Source organism: Nannobrachium achirus (genome assembly GCF_963921795.1).
Source record: "Nannobrachium achirus genome assembly, chromosome: 2".
Lineage (NCBI taxonomy): Eukaryota > Metazoa > Chordata > Actinopteri > Myctophiformes > Myctophidae > Nannobrachium > Nannobrachium achirus.
Genome location: NC_137811.1, coordinates 35460435 through 35479705, shown reverse-complemented (window position 1 = coordinate 35479705; position 19271 = coordinate 35460435). Strand labels below are relative to the sequence as shown.

The following is a 19271-nucleotide window of genomic DNA, read 5'->3' as shown; positions in this document are numbered from 1 at the left end:
GAATACTATCTCAATATAGAGCTACCGTATTTACACTTATTTTAACCAAATAATCTATTTATGAAACTCACATTAACATGAATCCAACATTGAAAACAATATTTACAAAACGCTGATGATCGTGCTGTCAAACAAGTCTTATGACGTGATCTATGAAAAAGTATTTTTCTGTTCTTGGTCCACTTGAAGAGGACTCAGTTTGGTTAGTTTTAAACAGGGCATTATGTGAAAGCACCCTGTCATGGAAGAAAATGGTGGTGTTCAGCAATAAAAGACCTACTGATCAAGCATTTCAAACCTTACAAATCACTGCATGAGTCAATTTTCAAGTATAAGCGTTTATTAGCTTAAATGTCTTATTGCTACATGGTGTCAAAGATTCTGTACAATTTAACTTTTACAAATGTCAGGTCAATGATTATAAAAAAAATGACCTTTAAGATATAATAAAAAAGCGGTGAGAATGCTACTTACAGATTAACCATTTGGCTGTTGCCTTCACAACCACTACTATCAAACCAGCTACTTGGCTTTTTAATAAACTGAATCACATTAGATAATCCACCCCGTTCAGGAATGACCACTGACGTAGTAGAATATGGCTTATTACATTTAACATTACTTTTCCTTTGTACATTATACAACTAGGGATGGGACGATATGAAAATGTCATGTCACGATTATTATTTACGATATTATCGCGATAATCCAAATATCCCTAACATCCATCATCCTGGGGCGGAACATTTACCAAAAAATAGATCAACAAGAGATCGGCAATCTTTTGGCAAAGAGATTTGGTAGAGAGTGGAGAAAATGTTCAAGAGTGGAAAAAAAAGGTTCAAGAGTGATTTCCAGGTCCGTTTTACCAATTATAGAGGGCTTAAAAGGTACCGGATATGCAGCTCGGCAAATAAAAGGTGAATTAGCCCTATTCACGGCCTGCCCACTCAGCAACTTCCTGGTGTGACGTCAATTTAGAAGGGGAAATTAGCTGGACTTAAAGCCAATAAATCATTATTTCGAACGGTAAAGTAAATTATAATGCTTTGTGCCTTTTACTATCTTGTGCTAGCTGTATTTTATACTTTACTATTCGGAAATTGCATTAAATTTGCTATTTCTGTGTTAACTCTATGGGCTTAACAGGGTTTTACCCCTTCAAAACGTGACTTCAGCAACAGGGGGATGCTGAGTGGGCGGGCCGTGAATAGGGCTTATTGATCCAAGTGCATGACGGAGGGTAATTTCACAATAAATTTAAATGAATATAAGTGTTTTTTAACACTTACATAAAACGATAACGATTATCGTCCCATCCCTATATACAACACCCCTTTAAACAGACTACAGTATAGCATCATATCACCTTCATTTCGACAAGACCATGTCTTGCAGCGTGTCTGGGTTCTTCTGCCAACTTTCACTGTGACACGAGATGCCTTGTCCTCAGTAGTATGAACTAAGATGGGAATGGGCTGCAGGGTGTCGAGGCATGGTTGACCCAGGGTAGATGGGGCTGTTGGGTGAGTTCCAGTATGTTGTGGGGGGGCCGAAAAAGTTCCCAGGGGACACGGACATAGGAGCCGGGTGCCCTCCCATGAAGTTCATTTTGGGCTGGTGGCTGTGGTAGGGCTGGACGTAGGGCACCTCAGTCTGGTACTTCACAATCCCCCCCTCGGCCGAGTGATTCTGATGTGCCTGCGAGATGCCCTGGAAGTCAAATTTGTAGGCGTAGCGCTTGCCGTGCACTTTGGTCATGATGTTCTTGTCGTAGTAGTAGCGCAGAGCGCGGCTCAGCTTGTCGTAGTTCATGTTGGGTTTGCTCTTGCGTTCCCCCCAGCGCTTTGCCACCTCGTCCGGGTCCGTCATCTTGAACTCCCCGTTGGTGCCTTCCCAGGTGATAATGCTGGCGTTGTTGCTGTCAGACAGGAGCTCCAGCAGGAACTGCCACAGCTGGATCTGCCCTGAACCTTGGGGGTAAAAGGGGTAGGAAAGTATAGTATAAGGGCTTTGTCATGACATCATACGACGTTCATGAAAATGCTAATAAGACTCTTGGGGTAGTGCAACAATCATGTTTAATTTCAAATGAACTTGCTTGTACAAAACATCATTACATCTAATCGAATTAAAGTGAAGCTTACTATTGACTTATTGAAGACTACGGCTGTTTCCTATGCTTAGCCCTTTCCCATATTTGTTCGTTTTTAATGTGTGTGTGTGTGTGTGTGTGTGTGTGTGGGTGGGTGTGGGTGTGGGTGTGGGTGTGTGGATGTGTGCGCGCACACGCATCCATTAATTTGATAACTAAGGACAGCATCCCACATTTACCATGGCTACCTATCACATGTCTTTCACAGCTCTAGAAATACATTTAAGATGAGAGCCTATGTTTCACCAAATGTGACCTTTTCACTGTGTGCCATGGAGGAAGTAAGGGCATGAGCGGCAAGTAACCTACCCACAGGCCTGTGAGCGCTGGGGTCAGGGAGCCTGTTTGAACTTTGTTTGCCTGTTCGGTTCTTGGAGGAGTTGAGGGCTTGGCCTTCTGTGAGGAAAACAGTAGGGCAAATAGTCACTTGGATGAGAGGGAGGCAACTCAAACGTTTGGGCCTGATTTGTGCATATTGGGGAGTAAACGAGGCAATTTATTGTTGCTTTGACGTTCACTCCAATCCCAGAATGTACTGTAGGAGCTTACATTCTGTGTATAAGCCATGTCTCAGCCCTGGCCTGCTCTCTTCAACTCACTCAAAAAACCAGAGCAGACAGTGTAAAGGCCTCATTTGCTCCGGTCTCAGTTATATTTGTGTTGAATGCATGCTTTCATGCTTACCTGGGTTAGCTAGTCGACTGCTTAAGGGCCCTAATGCTTGGTATGGGTCTGTGAGGAAGAAATAATCACATAATTAATGTTCTCATATTATTTTCCCTTTCAAACATTGATGTGTATAGGAATGATTGGAATTCACACCTTGCACAATTCTTGGCGCAGGTTCTGTGACTCTATTATTGTGTTGGTGCTCCATGGAAGAACCTAAAAACAGGGAAATTAAAAACATTTTCATAAAGCTGCATTGTGTGATATAATTTGATTGTCACGACAAATACGATTAACTGTATGAGGTTGAGATGTAACGCTACAGACAAATGTGTGCATGTCAACCATCAATGTTGTCCCCCCCATCCTTTATAAGGCATGTTGTCAAAATCTGGCCTGTCGCTAAGATCTATTGACATAAAACCTAGGCTTTCCCGAGCTATTAACACACTTTGGCAGTGACCTCACTCACAAAATGACCAATAGTAGTTACGTTTGTTTTGTTTGCTGTGCATCTGTTGGCTATGTGTGAAGGGGGGGGGGGCTGACTTGTTTTGACATGCAGTGACGTAATTCCCAAGGCTTATTGCTAGGGCTGCATATCGTTGTGGTTTAATTTACTCAAATGTGAATCTGTAAAGAACAGTTTTCTGAGCTAAACAATTCGTTCAACTATCATTCATGCATACAGCTCATAATGCCATACCTTTTGGTACTGTAGCCATGGTGTTTGCTGGCCAACTGCTCCTGCGACTGATCTCATCATAGGTATTCTCTAGATAAACAAGAACCAAAGATGAGACTAGACAAGGACAGGAAGAGGGCTCAAAAAGGCCTTTGAAGTAGACAGTGCCACTACTGGGAAGGAAGCCCATAAATGGAGGCCAAGGAGGAATGATATGAGTTTGACAACAGACTTGGGAGAGCTGAAGATGACCCACAGTTTCTTAGGGTGACTGTTCTTTTGTTAAGGCCACCCATGTCACCACAAGATTGTCAATTGTGTCCCAAAGTGGGACCCATAGTCCCCATTTCCTGTGCCGGTGCAGCTGTTTCCTCTCTGAAACTGGCTGTTGAGTTGTGGACCCGACATGCTCCTCATCGAAGGCCACCGCTGTGCCAAGAAACCTTTGCACTCTTGAAACTATGTAATATGGTATTGAAACTCTAACACATTATTTTTGCATCCCTAAATCATTCAAGCAGTTCTCTCTGCTGTACTTTTGTGATAGGATCACGATTGCGATCTCAAATTCTCCGGGACGATTCACACCCAATTTTTTTCGGCTCTCAGACGGACTATATTATTATGTCTGCCGGGTCGTGACTCGTGACACCCACATACGTGTTATGCTCTTGAAAGATTCGTGGCTTTGAGAATGAAATTCATTTCCAGTAATTCATTTCCTGTACAATCAAGTGTTTGATGGAGAGTCTAGAGTGTGAGAAGTCTGTCTTACCCGCTTTGACCTGTAGTCTTGGCTGTTGTGGCGTGGTGTTGGTGGGAGTTGTCGTGGGGTAGGAGAACGTTGGGCTACCTATAGAATAGATGGAATAGAAATATTAGAGAAATAATAATAAAGAACCAATAAAATATTTAACTAAATATAATTGAGTCAAATTGGCTCATTGCGTACTTAAAGGACAACAACTTTGTTTTTTGTATCTGTTGGTGTGAATGTGAGCCATGCCAATGAATGCAATATTGTGGCGTGATTCCAACAATGACTTTACAAATTCCCAGACTAGTGTACGCCAGGTGACAACAGCATATAACCTGAACTACAGAGTTTTACTTCTTTCACTCCATAAATATAAGCCAGATTACACTTCAAAAGAAAAACAGCCGCAAGAGACATAAATAAAGAATTAGTTTTTCAGTGATCTGCCTGATTGAATAAAGGTTAAAAAGGTTTACAAATTATAAAAAAAATATGTTATTCGTTATGTGAAAGTCCTATGATGTCTATGACATCTGACATCATACCCTTTAATGCCCATACATGGAGATCCCTGTCTGTAGAACCAGCCACACAGATATGGGCTGTCTTCGTTATGTGAAAGTCCTATGATGTCTATGACATCTGACATCATACCCTTTAATGCCCATACATGGAGATCCCTGTCTGTAGAACCAGCCACACGGATATGGGCTGTCTTGGCCATCTGTCTTGGCCATATGTGGATTCTTTAGCATGGTATGTGGCCGATGTGGCCTCCATATATGGGCATTCCCATATGAAGTCCTGTTAGATATGGGCTTAATATTGATGACATCAGGGAACTCCATATATGGGCATAAAAGGAATTCTGTTAGAGTGCCATCACAGTTAAGCCAGAGTGTGATGTCAGAGCGGCAAACCTATTCTGTTAAGAGTGGATCTCCTGACATCACAGCTGTGATGTCACAGTGATGTGTCAGGGGAACCACCGTGTTAGGCGTGACCTACAGAGATACGTGGATAGCCGGATACGTGGACAAGATGTGCCGGTTTTCATAGTTAACTGCGACCTACAGTATGGTCACAATCAGCTATTTTGTAGAAGATTGTTATTTATCATCACATGCAAAGTATATAGTGCTCTCCCTGTCTCTCTCTCTCTTTAGTAAAAAGAAAAGATAATTTCATGTTGTGATACTAATTTCATCCAATCAGGAGAGAGAACTCATACAGGATAAAGGAGTGAAATTGAGAGAAGAAAATTGCTAATAAAATTCAAATGAAATTTGGAACTGGAACTTAAAATTTACAATTTAGGCATTTAGCAGACACTCTTAATCATGAGAGACTTACAATAAGCAAGTTAGTGCATCAATATCAATACATTGAAATATTAAGTATTAACTCATTCCCTGCCAGGCCCGATAGTCCCGAGATTATTCCAATGTCTTTCCCCGCCAGGCCCGATAGTCCCGAGAATTAAAAAAAAAAAAAAAATCAAAACAATTTTTTTTTCAAAAAAATTTTTTGACCCCAAAAAATGGATTAGGCATGATAGCAATCGCGAAATTGCATGTTTAACCCCCATAGCAACCCCATCTTTCAAGCATGGCAGCCATTTTGGCAGCCATCTTTGTTAAACATAGTGGCTGTTATCTCATGAATGCCTGAACGGATTTCCATTCTGATTTTTTTGTTTGAAAGCTGTGAGCAATGTGGACACACGTGGTGCATTATCTAGGCATAGGTGTGCATGATCCGTGCACACCCAATTACATGGAAGTCTATGGAGACGAATGGCAGGTGGGAGTACGGAGGTATGTTAAAATGGCGGTCAATGTGTTAATATTAATTATTAAGAAATAGTAATCTAAGAAAAAGCGTAGGTAGACCAAGCACATATTCAGTAAAATAAAATAAAAAATAAAATAACTTTATATAAATCAATATATACATAACAATGCTAGCTAAATTACATGTGTGGTCATTGAGGGTAGGCAAGTGCTACAGTAAACGCTATGGGCTGCGGTGGAGTTCGAAGAGGTGAGTCTTCAGACCACGGCAGAAGCTATGGAGTGAGTCTGCCGTTCTAAGTGCAATGGGGAGTTCATTCCACAGTTTGGGGGCATTAGTTGATACATTATCTCTTTCTCCTGATTGGTTGAAATTGGTGTGTCACAAAAAAAGGTATTTTCTTTTTACTGAAGAGCCGGAGAAACGCACTATAGTAATGATTACTATCAGAAAATAGGGCTTAGAGATAGCACATAGTCGACACAGAACCACATACAACGCTATCAGCCAGCATTTGGTTATGAGCATAAGGGCGAGCCTTACTCTGTCTGAGGTATGCGAGGTGTGAGAACAGGATGTCTGCATTATAAGCGGACGTGAGACGCATCATGTCCTCCTTGGTCATCTTGCAGAGCGCCTTGCCGTCCAGCGTGTGGAACAGTATGACATCCACCTCCTCCAGGACATACTCCTTGATGGCCCAGTCCAGCCACTGGCGCACGTGGTCCTGTGTCCATACCTCAGGGTCTAGATAGGAACACATGGGGACGTGAAGAGAATGTTAAAGAGGCAGGGGCTGACATTTCTAAAAGGGCCTTTTGGTGAAAATATTGAAATTAGCAGACCTCCAAGCTCGTTGTGAGCTTGGAGGTCGGCTATTTTCTGTACTTATTCATGGAGAGGGCACAGTAAAAGGGCAGGGGCTCAAGCCCTCTTTGATGTCTACTGTATGTGTGTACGTGCCTGGGATCACATGTTAAACAGAAACAGAGAAAGAATCACATGTCAGTGTTGTGTAATTGATTTATTTTAATAACCTACATTACTTAAACTAATATTATTTCATTTGTAATTGTTTGTCATTAATTGATAGTATGAATACAATTATTAACATTTTGTGCCAACCAACTCTTGACCGTTTTGCTACTTCAGTATTACCACTGATTACACAAACTGGTATCGGAAGATTTTATGATACCTTCCCCATTATGCTGGCTATTTTAATGCTTCTGACTAATATTATTGTTGGTCTTATCGAGGTATGTGAAGTTTGTGAACACAGTTAATTTCCAGTAGCAACCTATAATATTCCTACATGAGCAGAGTTTGAGAGACTTGTACAGAAGACGCCACACCCTTGGGTTCTGATTGTCCTTGTTTAACACATCAGTGATGTAACATCCGTGTATTATTATGTAGCAGGTTAGCTTGAATGACTCACTGGCTAATTATCTGCGTCCACTTACTACATTTAAGGGAACCCCTACACCCAGGGGTGTCGCACCAAATTCTGGGCCCTGGGTACAAGGATTCAGTGCGGGCCCCCCATTAATGTTCTTCATAGGGGAGGGAGTTTAAAACATTTAGACTGGGAACACATTATTTTGTGCTTTAACTACTGGAAAATAGCAGATCTACAAGCTCGCAGCGTGGCACCATGAGCTTGTAGTTTTTGAATATTTCAAATCCTTCTATGTTTTTTTTTTTTTTAAACCTATGTTTCTATGTCAGTGGTGCTCAAACTTTTTCATGTGAAGGACCCCCAAAAGGACATGTATTTGGCCACGGACCCCCATCTCAAAATATTTAAGCAGAATTTGAGTTACAAATGTTCGCTTAAAAAATACATACAGCTGTATATTCAAAGATTTGCACACATTTTCACGACTTTTCAAAAACATCAGATCTACAAGCTCACAGCGAGCTGTGAGCTTTTAGATCTGCTATTTTAAAGCCACCTTGGGCCCTAGTAACTCAGTCCCACTGCCCCCCCCCCCCCCCCCCTTGTGACGCCCCTGGGTGTTGCTTAAAGCACCACCAACGTAATACAGAGCATAACTCTTGAGAAGACTCACTTACTCATAGTTGAGTGCAGTAGACAAAACATAACCTACAATAAGTGAACATAACTATGTGATTTCTGTGATTAATTTACAAATACACCAAAGGACTTTTTGACAGACAGGAAACCTGATTGGGGTTTATACAAAAAATAACCTTTGATAATTTGTGGTTGAAACATAGATGAAGTGAGATGGTTAAACAGGAAATAGACTGCATCCGCAAATTACACTCTACTTACATGTTTGCTCTGTCATCGACACAAATAAGCGATAAAATAACTTTTTATTTCTATATATTTATGATAATGTAATTAAGACCACACTGTACGTATTCATTCCCATCTCTTGATTGACTTTGCACAAGACAATTATGTGCCAATTCTTGTGAAACACAAACTAGCTTATCATGTGACAAATATGATGCTGCACAGTAATCCTCTGTGTTTATTTAGGCTAACTCAGGGTGTAAAATTGGACCCAAATGTATTGATTTTATGCTGTCAGACTTTAAATGAATTTGAGGATTTGAGGAATATTGAGGATTTTAAATTGGAGAAATGAAAGTACAAGTGTACAAGTGACTCAACTCACCTGCAGGCACAATGACCCTCTTCTCATCTGTGGTGGTGATGGGTGGGCTGCTGGCCTGGGGACTGGCACGGGCCTCTGTGTAGGTGGCCTGGTATGCCATCTGGGCCCCGTCGTTACTCATGTGTCTGGACCGCTTGGTGACACTACAGTCCACTGGGGACTCACGACTACAAACGACAAACAAGAGAGCATGTAAATTATATAAAAAATGTCATTGATGATTTTCTATATCTTGTAAGGTTTGGGAAATATCAGTAATTCCAATCGAAACCTATATGCAAAGAAATGAAATGGAAACAAACACTACTACTCTACTATACTTGGGGCAGCAGTTGCTCAGGAGGTATAGTGGAGGGTAGAGTTCAATCCAGGGCTCCCCCAGAGTTGGTGTCGAAGTGTCCTTGTGCAAGACACTGAACCCCTAATTGCTCCTGATGAGCAGGTTGGTGCCTTGCATTGCATCGGTGTATGAATGTGTGTGTGAATGGGTGAATGAAATGCACAATAATTGTAAAGCGCTATATAAATGCACCATTTACCATTTACACTAGCATAAACTTCAATTCTGGCTAATTACAGTCCAAAGAAATACCATAATGTTGAAATGTAGAGCATGTGGGAACCCTGTTGGCGCCAATGACGTGACCGACAAATGAATGCCACTCTTCCTGATAGAGCGTCATCAAGCATTGAGTGTGACACGTCCATCATAAGCTTTTCGGAATGTGATTCATCATGGCCTTCCTCACCTGGTTCCATTGACATGCTCGCCTCTTTTCCCGGAGTTCTGCGTTCCTTGCCCCACCCAGTCAGGCTCAGGGGGATCAGGACTCTGCTTCGAGGCCTGGCTGAATCCCCCAGCAGACGTCATCTCCGTCTTCATGAGCATGGCGGGGGCTGTGCTGTAGGGCGGCTCGAACATGGACGGGTCCTCGCTCACCACGGACAGCGCTTCCTGTTCACAAGAGGCCAGAACATAGTCAGCCATTACGGTAAGACGGGGTCACAACAGTGTTGAGTGCAGGGAAACTGACATTGTCACTATACAATGTGTGTTCACGCAACAGGTGCCACATCATTCACAATAGGCAAATCAAAGGTGAATATGACTCATGGAAATGGGCAGAGTGAATATCAAAAGCTTTCCCAATCCTTGAGTATTAACCTCTTTAAACCTGCATGGCATCCCTTTTTTCAACATTACTTTTTATTTCATTATATTTCTAAAATAAAAAATAGCTTTACAAGCTCACAGCCCACATTGTGAGCTTGTGGCTCTGCTATTTCCACAATTTTGTTATGTTTTATATTTGTGTAAAAGGTCTTTGGTTAGGATTTTCATCTACCATGCTAGAATCTAGAGCCTGTGGCTGTTGCTGTGTTGCCTGGATGGATCTGAAAGCATGTATTTGAAATATTATTTCCAAATGATCTTCATAGATAGTGCTGGTAACATCACATCACATCTGAACATGGAATTTCAGACTCATCTTTGGAAAAGCCCTCACATCTGAAAATGTAATCGAATCCTCGTCTCTGGAAAAGTAATAGCATTCAATTTCCTGGAGCAGTACTTTGCCATGACATCACAGATTGGGAGGCAAGACAAAAGAGAAAGTCTGCCCTTTTTATGTCTGATATGTTCATGAATCAAAACTGAAAATTACAAGGGCAATATGGATTATGGATATGCAAAATAGTAGATTACAAAGTGCTTTGCAAGATAAAATATCTGTAAGGCTGTAAAACTGCAAAAGTTAATAAAAACAAAGAAATAAATAAAAATAAAATAATGAATTAAGAATAAAATGGTAAAAGAAAAATGTTTTTTATATACTTTTTTATAAAAATCTGATTTCCTCAGATACTGTAAGTCATTTCAAAGTTATGATATTGGAAGCTTCAGTAGTGAACTATGTGCAAACTTTCAGATTAGGAGATGATACAGTAGTTGCTATGCTATCTCCAATCACTCCATTTTATGCTTGAATTCGTTAGGATTGAGGTTGGTGGAGCTTAGCACAGGGTGGAGTCTGTTCAAGATTTGAGTCTCTCTTTGCGCTGCTTCCTGTGTTTAGCACCGAGAAAGGCCTCAAACACCGCAACTACCGTGTGTGTGTGTGTGTGTGTGTGTGTGTGTGTGTGTGTGTGTGTGTGTGTGTGTGTGTGTGTGTGTGTGTGTGTGTGTGTGTGTGTGTGTGTGTGTGTGTGTGTGTGTGTGTGTGTGTGTGTGTGTGTGTGTGTGTGTGTGTGTGTGTCTGTAAGGTGGATAAAGCATTAAGGACAAGACCTGTTGTTCTGACTGTTTGAGTGAGTTGTGTGCATGTGCAAGGCAGTCTAAGTGTGTGTAAGTGCATGTTTGTTTAGAGGAGTTGAGTATTGTCTTTGGTCCTTGTACGTCAGTGCCGTGCTTTTTCAGTGGCTCACAGGAAACCTGGCCCCCATGTGCAGAGAAACCTTTTGGCACAGGCCAAGGGAGAGGAAACAGGGCGGGGGGGTACTGTGTAAAAAAAATGTGGGTCATTTTAAAAGTGGAAAACAACTCTTGCACCCATGGTCAGGGTAGAAAGGATAGAGCAATGGAATTCATTGGACAGCAAGGAGTCTTGATTGAAGTTCTAAGTGTGGTGGCTCTATTGTGCGTGAGTGTGTGTGTGTGCACATGTGTGCGTGCCTGTGCCATGTCTTGGGTTTTTTTCAGCTCAATTGTATTGTTAGGGTACCCTCATACACCAAAGTTTAATTCTATCTCTGAGGGCGGATTCTACCCTCATTTTCTCAATGGGATTGGAGTGGTTTCTTGCCATTCGAGGATTTTTGCAAAATGAATTAAACTTTGGTGTGCTGTACCCTAAAACAAATCTTAATGCATGGTGCAGAAAGATGGTGCTATAATCTGTTATTGTTTTGAAACTAGAAATAATAAATAGTTTGACATCTTGTTCTTAATTTAATTACAAAAGAGCAAACTTTTTGTTCTCTAAATCATAATATTTTGTAGGTCAAAACCACACTCTTGACCTACCTTGAGTCATTTGGTGCCAATTTATAATTGCTTAATATCTAAAGATCACAAATAAATCCTCTATGCACAAGTTCTATGTACATTCATCTCATTTTGGAACAAAGCTCTTCACTCTAAAAACAAAAGCTTTACAGAAGAATCCTAGGTCTTTCTTTAATTCAGACCACAAAAGTCTAAACAAAATTATATCATAACACGTCAGCTTCGAGATCTGTTCTGCATCATTTTCTTTGACTGTTCTTTGTATTAATACTGACTATCTCGTCTGCTGCCCTCTTTACCCCAGTCCACTGCTTTCTCAACCTGCTTCATGGTGTGTCTGTGTGTCTTTCTGAGGCCCTGAGTCAGTGCAGAAGTGAAACAGTTGGCTGTCACAGCACATATATTAAAGAGGCTTTGCATGGGCAGCAAATTGTCATGAGAACAAATAGAACAGAACACTGTAACTATGTTTTTCAAAATGTATTACCCTTTTCAACACGATTCACTCGACAAATATTGTGTATTTACAAATGGAAAAGACTCCATTCTTATTGAAATCTTCTGACATTGTCTCCTCAGGCTCAGCTAACTTTGTTATAATGAGTCCCTTTGGTTACATTTGTCCACTCTCTGGTGTACACGCCAGGGACGTGCAGAGAATGTTAGAGAGGCAGGGGCTGACATTTCTAAAAGGGCCTTTTGGTGAAAATATTGAAAATAACAGACCTCTAAGCTCACAACGCGGCGTTGTGAGCTTGGAGATCGGCTATTTTCGTTACTCTATACCACACTAAACTAAGCATAAAAAAGGCAATACTGGAGATGTGGCGTATAGCATGGATTTCTACACAGAGAGGGCAATTCTTTCAACATAAGATGCTAGATTCAAGTTCAGGAGAGTTTGGACAAAGGCATTTCTCTTGAATGCTGCCTTCAGGTATGGCATGGAAAGGAGGCATTTGCATTTCTTTCACCATAGTGAAAACGGCATTCATGGTCTGGAGAGGGCACTTTTTACAGACTGTTAAATGTCTATGTGTGCATGTGCCTGGTACACGCTCAATGCAACCACAGTCACAAGCACATTCTCCCGCTCTTCAGTCTTTGCCTCCCCTTCTTTGCTCTCTCTACCTCCTCTTCGTGCTCTCCTTCTACCCTGCACGCTGATACAAATATACTCAAATGTGGCCTGACCGCCAAAGCCACAACTGACTTCCTGTTCAATGTTTCTCTTTCTTAGCAAGACCTGTTGCACAGTGACACAAAACAACGTTGCAAACATCGCCTGGACAGGTTACACTGCGTGCAGACTTGATGAGCAATTATACTCCTCAGCTTAAATACTGTTAAATAATATGATGGTGAACTAGAAGCAGTGCTCTTCCGAGCACAGGTCTCCGCCAGGTCAGGTAGGTTATTGTGGCCTCCTGGTGGCGCTATAATAGGCCAATGTGAAAAGGGTGCCATGTCTACTTCTGCCTGTAATTGGGTGACCATATTTTCAGCCGCTCAAACGGGGATACGAACCACTGTTGCCTAAAACCGGGACCCTAAAAGCAATGCGCACGTTACCGCGCATGCGCGTGCCCATTCTCTAACGTTCGTGCATGCACACATACGCAGGGTTGCATACAGGCAGTGAGTGATTGACAAAACCCTCAGCATTGAATTCAGACACGCAATGAATTTGTTCATGTTTTCTGATTGGTTAGGTGAGCATGTTTTCAGGAAAAAAGCATGATAAATGTCTATGCAACTGAAAACAGCTACTATATTCTATTACTATATTTGTCGCCGGGAAACGCAGCTTGAAAACGGGACAGTCCCGGGACATCTGGTCACTCTTGCCTGTAACGGCGATCGGACACTGCATTCATGATTTGAGGCATTTTGTTCCAAAAATATGTTTGCAAAGTTTGACCTGCTGGTGGCGCTATAACAGGCCAATGTGAAAAGTGTGGCATTTGTTCCTCATGAATGTGTGTGCAAAATGTCATGGAAATAGCATGTTGCGCTCATGATTTGAGGCATTTTGTTCAAAATGGACCAATCCTGTAAACTTTCGAGGCCAATGTTAGCCAATTAGATCCGTCTTGATCACATGACTATTAGAGATACTGTGTAGTTGTGTACTGATCTGCGTGATTTTTTTGACAAAATCTGTAGGAGTAGACCTACAAAAATGAGTTTTGCAAAAATCAGCCTCATGATGGTGCTAGAACAGGCCCATGTGAAAAATGGGGCAGAGGTTCTGAAGTGGCATCCAGGGAGTGTGTGCACAGTTTGGCTGTGACCAGGCAAACGGTGCCGGAGATTAGCTGGTAATAGACGGACGCACAGACGGACGGACGCACGGACAGACAGGGTGCAAAACATAGTCTCCCCATGCCTTTCGGCTTGCTTGGCAGACCTCTCTTCTCTGATAGTGATCAGCTCAAGCTGAGTGGGTGCCTGTCAGCAGCTTGCATACAGATTGCATCATGTAGTCTTGCCCAAGCTATCAGCTTCATGAAGCATGCATCACCTGCTTGTCACTGATTAGTGGCTGCTGCTTAATTTGTTACAACATGTCTCATTACTACTGTAACCAAGTCTGACAGCACTTGGTCAACTATCTTGTTTTAAAATGTGCTTTATAAATAAAGTGGGACTGGATTGGATTGGAAGACAGCATGCAGTCATACGATTATATAGTAACCTTATTTTACTTTAATTATGTTATAAATCTGAAAAATACAGTGAGATTTGTAGCTACTTTTTGAAAATTGTACTTGCATTGTGCAGTAATAATACATCAGGGAAACTTTCTTTCATATGAGTACCTAAGCCTATTATTGTGTAATATTTCGTTATAAATCAATACCAGCCAGGGTATATTTGTAACAGCTATTAAGTCAGTGTTTCTCAACCACTGTGCCTGGGGATCTTTGGTGTGCCCCTGACTGAGAATGGTCAAGTGTGCCCCTTGAAACTGCTTGAAAGCCATATTGTATTTATCATTTTAAAATTGATTTAATCTATAGTGAAAACAGCTGATCTACAAGCACACAACGCCTCGGTGCAAGGCGTTGTGTGCTTGTAGATCTGCTGTTTTCACTACTGTTGTGCGACGGCCTTGTATGATGAAGCAGGGCTTTGCTTCGCGAAGAAACGTACAAATCTGAAACTTGGAAATACACGGTTTCGTCTCGAGTCCCGACAGTGACGATATTTACACCCCCGTATTATGTTTGTGTGCCCATGGATTCTTGGGACATGAAAAGTGTGCCCATGCAGAAAAAGGTTGAGAAACACTGATTTAAGTCACAAAGTCATGTCTATTTATGGTTCTGTTTGTTTGTTTTTTCATGTTGTTTGTAACTGTTTGTTTGTTTCTGTTTTTCTCCTATGTTATATTTGTACTTATATGTATTATTCATTATATTATACTGCTGCCCTTTTTCTATATTGTATGTTATAATTGTGAAATTATACCTTGGTATGCCCAAAACTCCAATAAAAATAAACAAAAATCACAAAGTCAACTCATTAGTCACAGAGCAGACCTTTTCCAGCTAATTGAACATATTCACACAGCATCCATGTTGCCCCTCCTCTTGGTTTGGAAACCCCACTCTGTCTGGTTGATTATGGAGGCACATGATCCATGGACTGCAATGATGACTTTTGGTGCTATCAATGAAATACACCATTGCCTCCTTCCTAAATACCTTGAGGAGATGTTCCCCATGTTTTATTCAAATAGAGATATTATATATATATATATATATATATATATATATATATATATATATATATATATATATATATATATATATATTTTTTTTTTTTTTTTGTTTATAGCTGCCCACTCCCCAACACATGAGAGCTGGTGTTGCTCAATGGAGGTACAGTGACTGTGACATTTCAATCCTTGTTGTGACAAACAGATATTATTTCCATTTCAACATTATAAATGTCTGTTTTTTTTTTTATATAATTATTGCCATTAAAAAACGTTAGCATATGTATTGTATTACCAGATGCTGTTTTCCTGTTGCCATTTTTAGATGTCTTCTTATAGCCTATCAATGAACTAAGTAAAGATGACAATGGGCCTTTAGCTCTGGTTTTCTAATCATGTCCATCATGTGATCAGGGTCACGGTGGGTGTATGTTTAATGTTTGTTTATGATTGAACACACTGAACTCTTTTTAGTTTTTTACCAAAACCTGCTTCCAAACTACTCAATTACCTGCTAGAACTTGGCAAACTGGTGTCACAATTTGTGATCTAGGCTATATTGTATATACACTTTATTCATGCTGCTTTAAAAAACACAAAACAAACTGTGTTGTGCCACGCTGGTGAGCATGTTAACAAAATGTACAAAGCAACAACAGTGTCCCTCTCCTGTTTGAGACAGAGGCAGAAGAAAGCAGAAGTAAAAGTTCAGTCGAGCTGATTTTGCAAAGGCGTGAGCAGCTGCCTCTTCAAACACGATGTGGTTTTCACAACTTTGAGCTTTGGCAAGTTTGGCAACATCACGACCTCTGAGAGGGAGCACGAAAAAAACTGTAGGCCTGCAACCAGTGGTGGAAAAGTATCACTACTGCAATGTAGAAATACTCTTTTACAAGTAAAAGTCTCAAATTCAAAATATACTTGACTAAAAGAACGAAAATACTGGCATCAAAATGTACTTAAAGTACCCAAATTAAAAGTACAAAATGTTTGAAAATAGCAAATCTACAAGCTCACAACACGTTGCTTGTGAGCTTGTAGATCTGTATAAAATAGGGCTAAAGTGGTTTATGTATGTGTATAGTATTATAATTTATATCTGCAAAGTAACTAGTAACTAAAGTTTTCGAATAAGTGGAGTAAAAAGTACAATATTTAGATCCGAGATAGTGGAGCAGAAGTAAAAGTAGGCCTATTGAAAATTAGTAAAGTAGCCTACAAATACCTCAACATTGTACTTACCTGAGTAAAAAAAACTGCAAGTGTACCTTTAAGTAACTGTATTTAGAAGTTACTTTACACCACAGGCCAGGGCATACAATAGGGTAGGCCTCATGCGAACGAAGCGAGGCACATTTCGTTCAGGGATTGGTTTCGCAGAATTCGCACACTGCATGCCTGAATCAAATGTAAAACAATGCCTTGACTCAGTTTATCCGCTGAATTTTATTTGGCAAGCCTTTGTTGGGTTTTTCTTTTTTCTTTTTTTTCCTCGTCCAGGGAGCGGAAATGTGTGCGGAAAGTCTGAGGTTTGAGACAGGAAGCCTGCTCGGTTCAGATAACGACACCTGACAACAAGCACTCCCGTTTGCAACTATAAATTATTCTTTAAATAACCTTATTTTAAAAAAACAACATCAACTTAACACAAGAGAGCACACCACCAGAACATGTATCTGAACAGCATAAATGTTGCAGGGGGGGGGGGAGAACACCAATTTAAACAAGCCTAATAGCTTTCTCATGGTCTTTTATCCTTTTAGTTGACCGTGTATCAGTGAACTACCTTTTCCCAAACTTCTAATAAAGTATTCAATCAATCAATCAATCAATTGAAAATGTACAAAGCTGTGTGTGTGCACGTGTCATGGCCACGCAAGGGAGGCAATGACACATCTTCTCTGTCAATCGTTTATAAAATGGCCTGATTGAAACCCAATTATGGAATAATGTTGTTTAAATGCAGTACAATTGCAGTCTATTTTAAATTCGGTTAAATGTCCATTTAGTTCTTATAGCATAGGCTAAATGTCTATTTTAAGAACAAATAGTCTATATTATAGGCCTAGTTTCGTTTGATTTCGTTCTCTCTCCGTTTTAATAAGCTAGTTTAATAAGTTAAACAGTCTTTCATTCAAGCTGGATGGAGAAAAACGTAATTTGTGTTTTATATAAACTTAGATGTAGCCTACAGTAAGCTATATGAGGCCAAGCGGTAGGCAACTGCATCGAAAAGCTACACATTTTGCGCCCCCAAAAGTGAAAGGATTATGTAGGCAATATTTCATACCCTCAAATGATTAAAAAGATAAGCCTACGCACAATAGGCCTTGCATTCTTGTGTAGGCTACATACTCGGTGCAGAAATGCCCCAAATCGATTAATAAAGTAGCTCCTTTGCGTTGTACCATTAGAGGAATGTTAAACATTTAATTCAAATTTCCTTTCCGAATTGGCCCCATATGTTTTGCCTCCACTTAAATTAAATAATGTATCAATATTAAGAGATACGATGTATTGTTCTTTTATGTTATTTTTCTATATTATTGCGACATAACGAATAAGAAAAGTATGTAAGTGTAAATAATCAGTCACCTCATGGAATGTATAAATGTGATCCTTCGTCTCTTTGGAGATTTATCTCATTGTGTCCAACTGGGTCCATGGCGCCATCAGACACCTGCAGCAGCGCACCATAATGTCCTTGCTATTCCCAATTAAATCGAGTTTGCAACAGATGTTTACAGTGTGCACAAAAAAATAAAATAAACAGAAAGTAAAAATTAAAAAAATATATATATTTCGTCCTGTCTTTTTTGTCCTCCTATATAAAGTAGATCACCCTGATCGAATGAAGCGATTAAAAACGCGTGTTTTTTTGGGAAATCCGTCCTTTTTACACGTATAGGCCTACGAGTCACCAATTAGTTTGTATGTGAGTGTAAAGAAGATGTAGTGGTTACTTGTGTTATTATAGAGCCGACATACAACCACGAACGGGAAGGAAGAGGAAATTTTGTACAAGAAGGAAAGAGTGGGGACCTCATCGCATCACCGCCTATTGCCTCTCTCTCACTCAGCAAACAGAGAACTGATGTGGGTGGAATGTTAAAACCAGATCAAACACCTACCTTTATCGTACAGTCCATTGCAGAAACCTCTCAGTCTTTGTCATTTAGTCGTTTTGGAAACGTTGACGCTATATCTCGATCCTTTTTGAACGTCTGCTTATTAATCGCATCAATTCATGGAGGGGAGCATTTACTCTTTGGCGCAAACCATTGCAGTAGCAATTTTCTCTCAGAGACCATAACCGGATGACACGTTCTTTTTTTTTTTTCTCTCTCTCGCTCGCTCTCTAAATTGGGAAGTGAAGTCACTGTGAAGAACAGTGCCTTGAAGCTCACACTGAAACTAGAACACTGCTGTTGTTGGCACAGGCCTTGTATTAGTAGCATATCACCAATTACTTATTGTGTAATCACTAAAGTGCAATAGGCCCTAAGCCCCTAACATTGAAAAGCAATAAACATAAGGCAGTGGTTCTTAAACTTTTTCATGCATCAAGGACCCCCAAATTGACACTTATTAGCCCCGCGGACCCCCATTTGAAAAGATATGCCAGGGACCCCCATAAGAGAATATTTTTTTTACGGCTCTATAACCATTTTAATTTCAAGGACTCCCAGGCATTTCTATCTCTGAGACCCCCATTTATATTTGGTAATGTAACTCTGAGAGTGTACACTGTCTGAGTTACGAGTTACATACCTGTCCATTTGGTTCCTATAACTATCATTTAGCTGGGGACCGCACTGGAGCTCCC

General features: G+C 40.5%; 1 protein-coding gene across 2 annotated transcripts; it reads right to left on the bottom strand.

Moving 5' to 3' along the window:
* Positions 1-389: 389 nt before the first annotated feature.
* fli1rs (Fli-1 proto-oncogene, ETS transcription factor-related sequence) lies at positions 390-18737 on the bottom strand. 2 transcript variants are annotated; one of them, XM_080751751.1, is made up of 10 exons: positions 18577-18737; positions 9464-9669; positions 8715-8881; positions 6604-6807; positions 4285-4362; positions 3531-3599; positions 2978-3040; positions 2840-2887; positions 2465-2551; positions 390-1973 (listed from the first exon to the last, which is right to left on the bottom strand). In XM_080751751.1, the coding sequence occupies exons 1-10, from the start codon at positions 18592-18594 to the stop codon at positions 1450-1452; spliced, it is 1464 nt and encodes a 487-aa protein (XP_080607877.1). In that variant the 5' UTR covers positions 18595-18737; the 3' UTR covers positions 390-1449. The 2 variants fall into 2 exon arrangements, with proteins under 2 accessions (XP_080607877.1, XP_080607878.1); XM_080751752.1 differs by lacking the exon at positions 2465-2551.
* Positions 18738-19271: the final 534 nt, after the last annotated feature.

Bases quoted from the DNA above. Each gene is read 5' to 3' on its own strand.
- fli1rs (XM_080751751.1), bottom strand. The intron at 8,882-9,463 runs GTGAGGAAGGCC...TGTCGTTTGTAG, and splicing joins GAGCATGTCAATGGAACCAG to TCGTGAGTCCCCAGTGGACT. The intron at 2,888-2,977 runs GTGTGAATTCCA...TCTTCCTCACAG, and splicing joins TGCGCCAAGAATTGTGCAAG to ACCCATACCAAGCATTAGGG.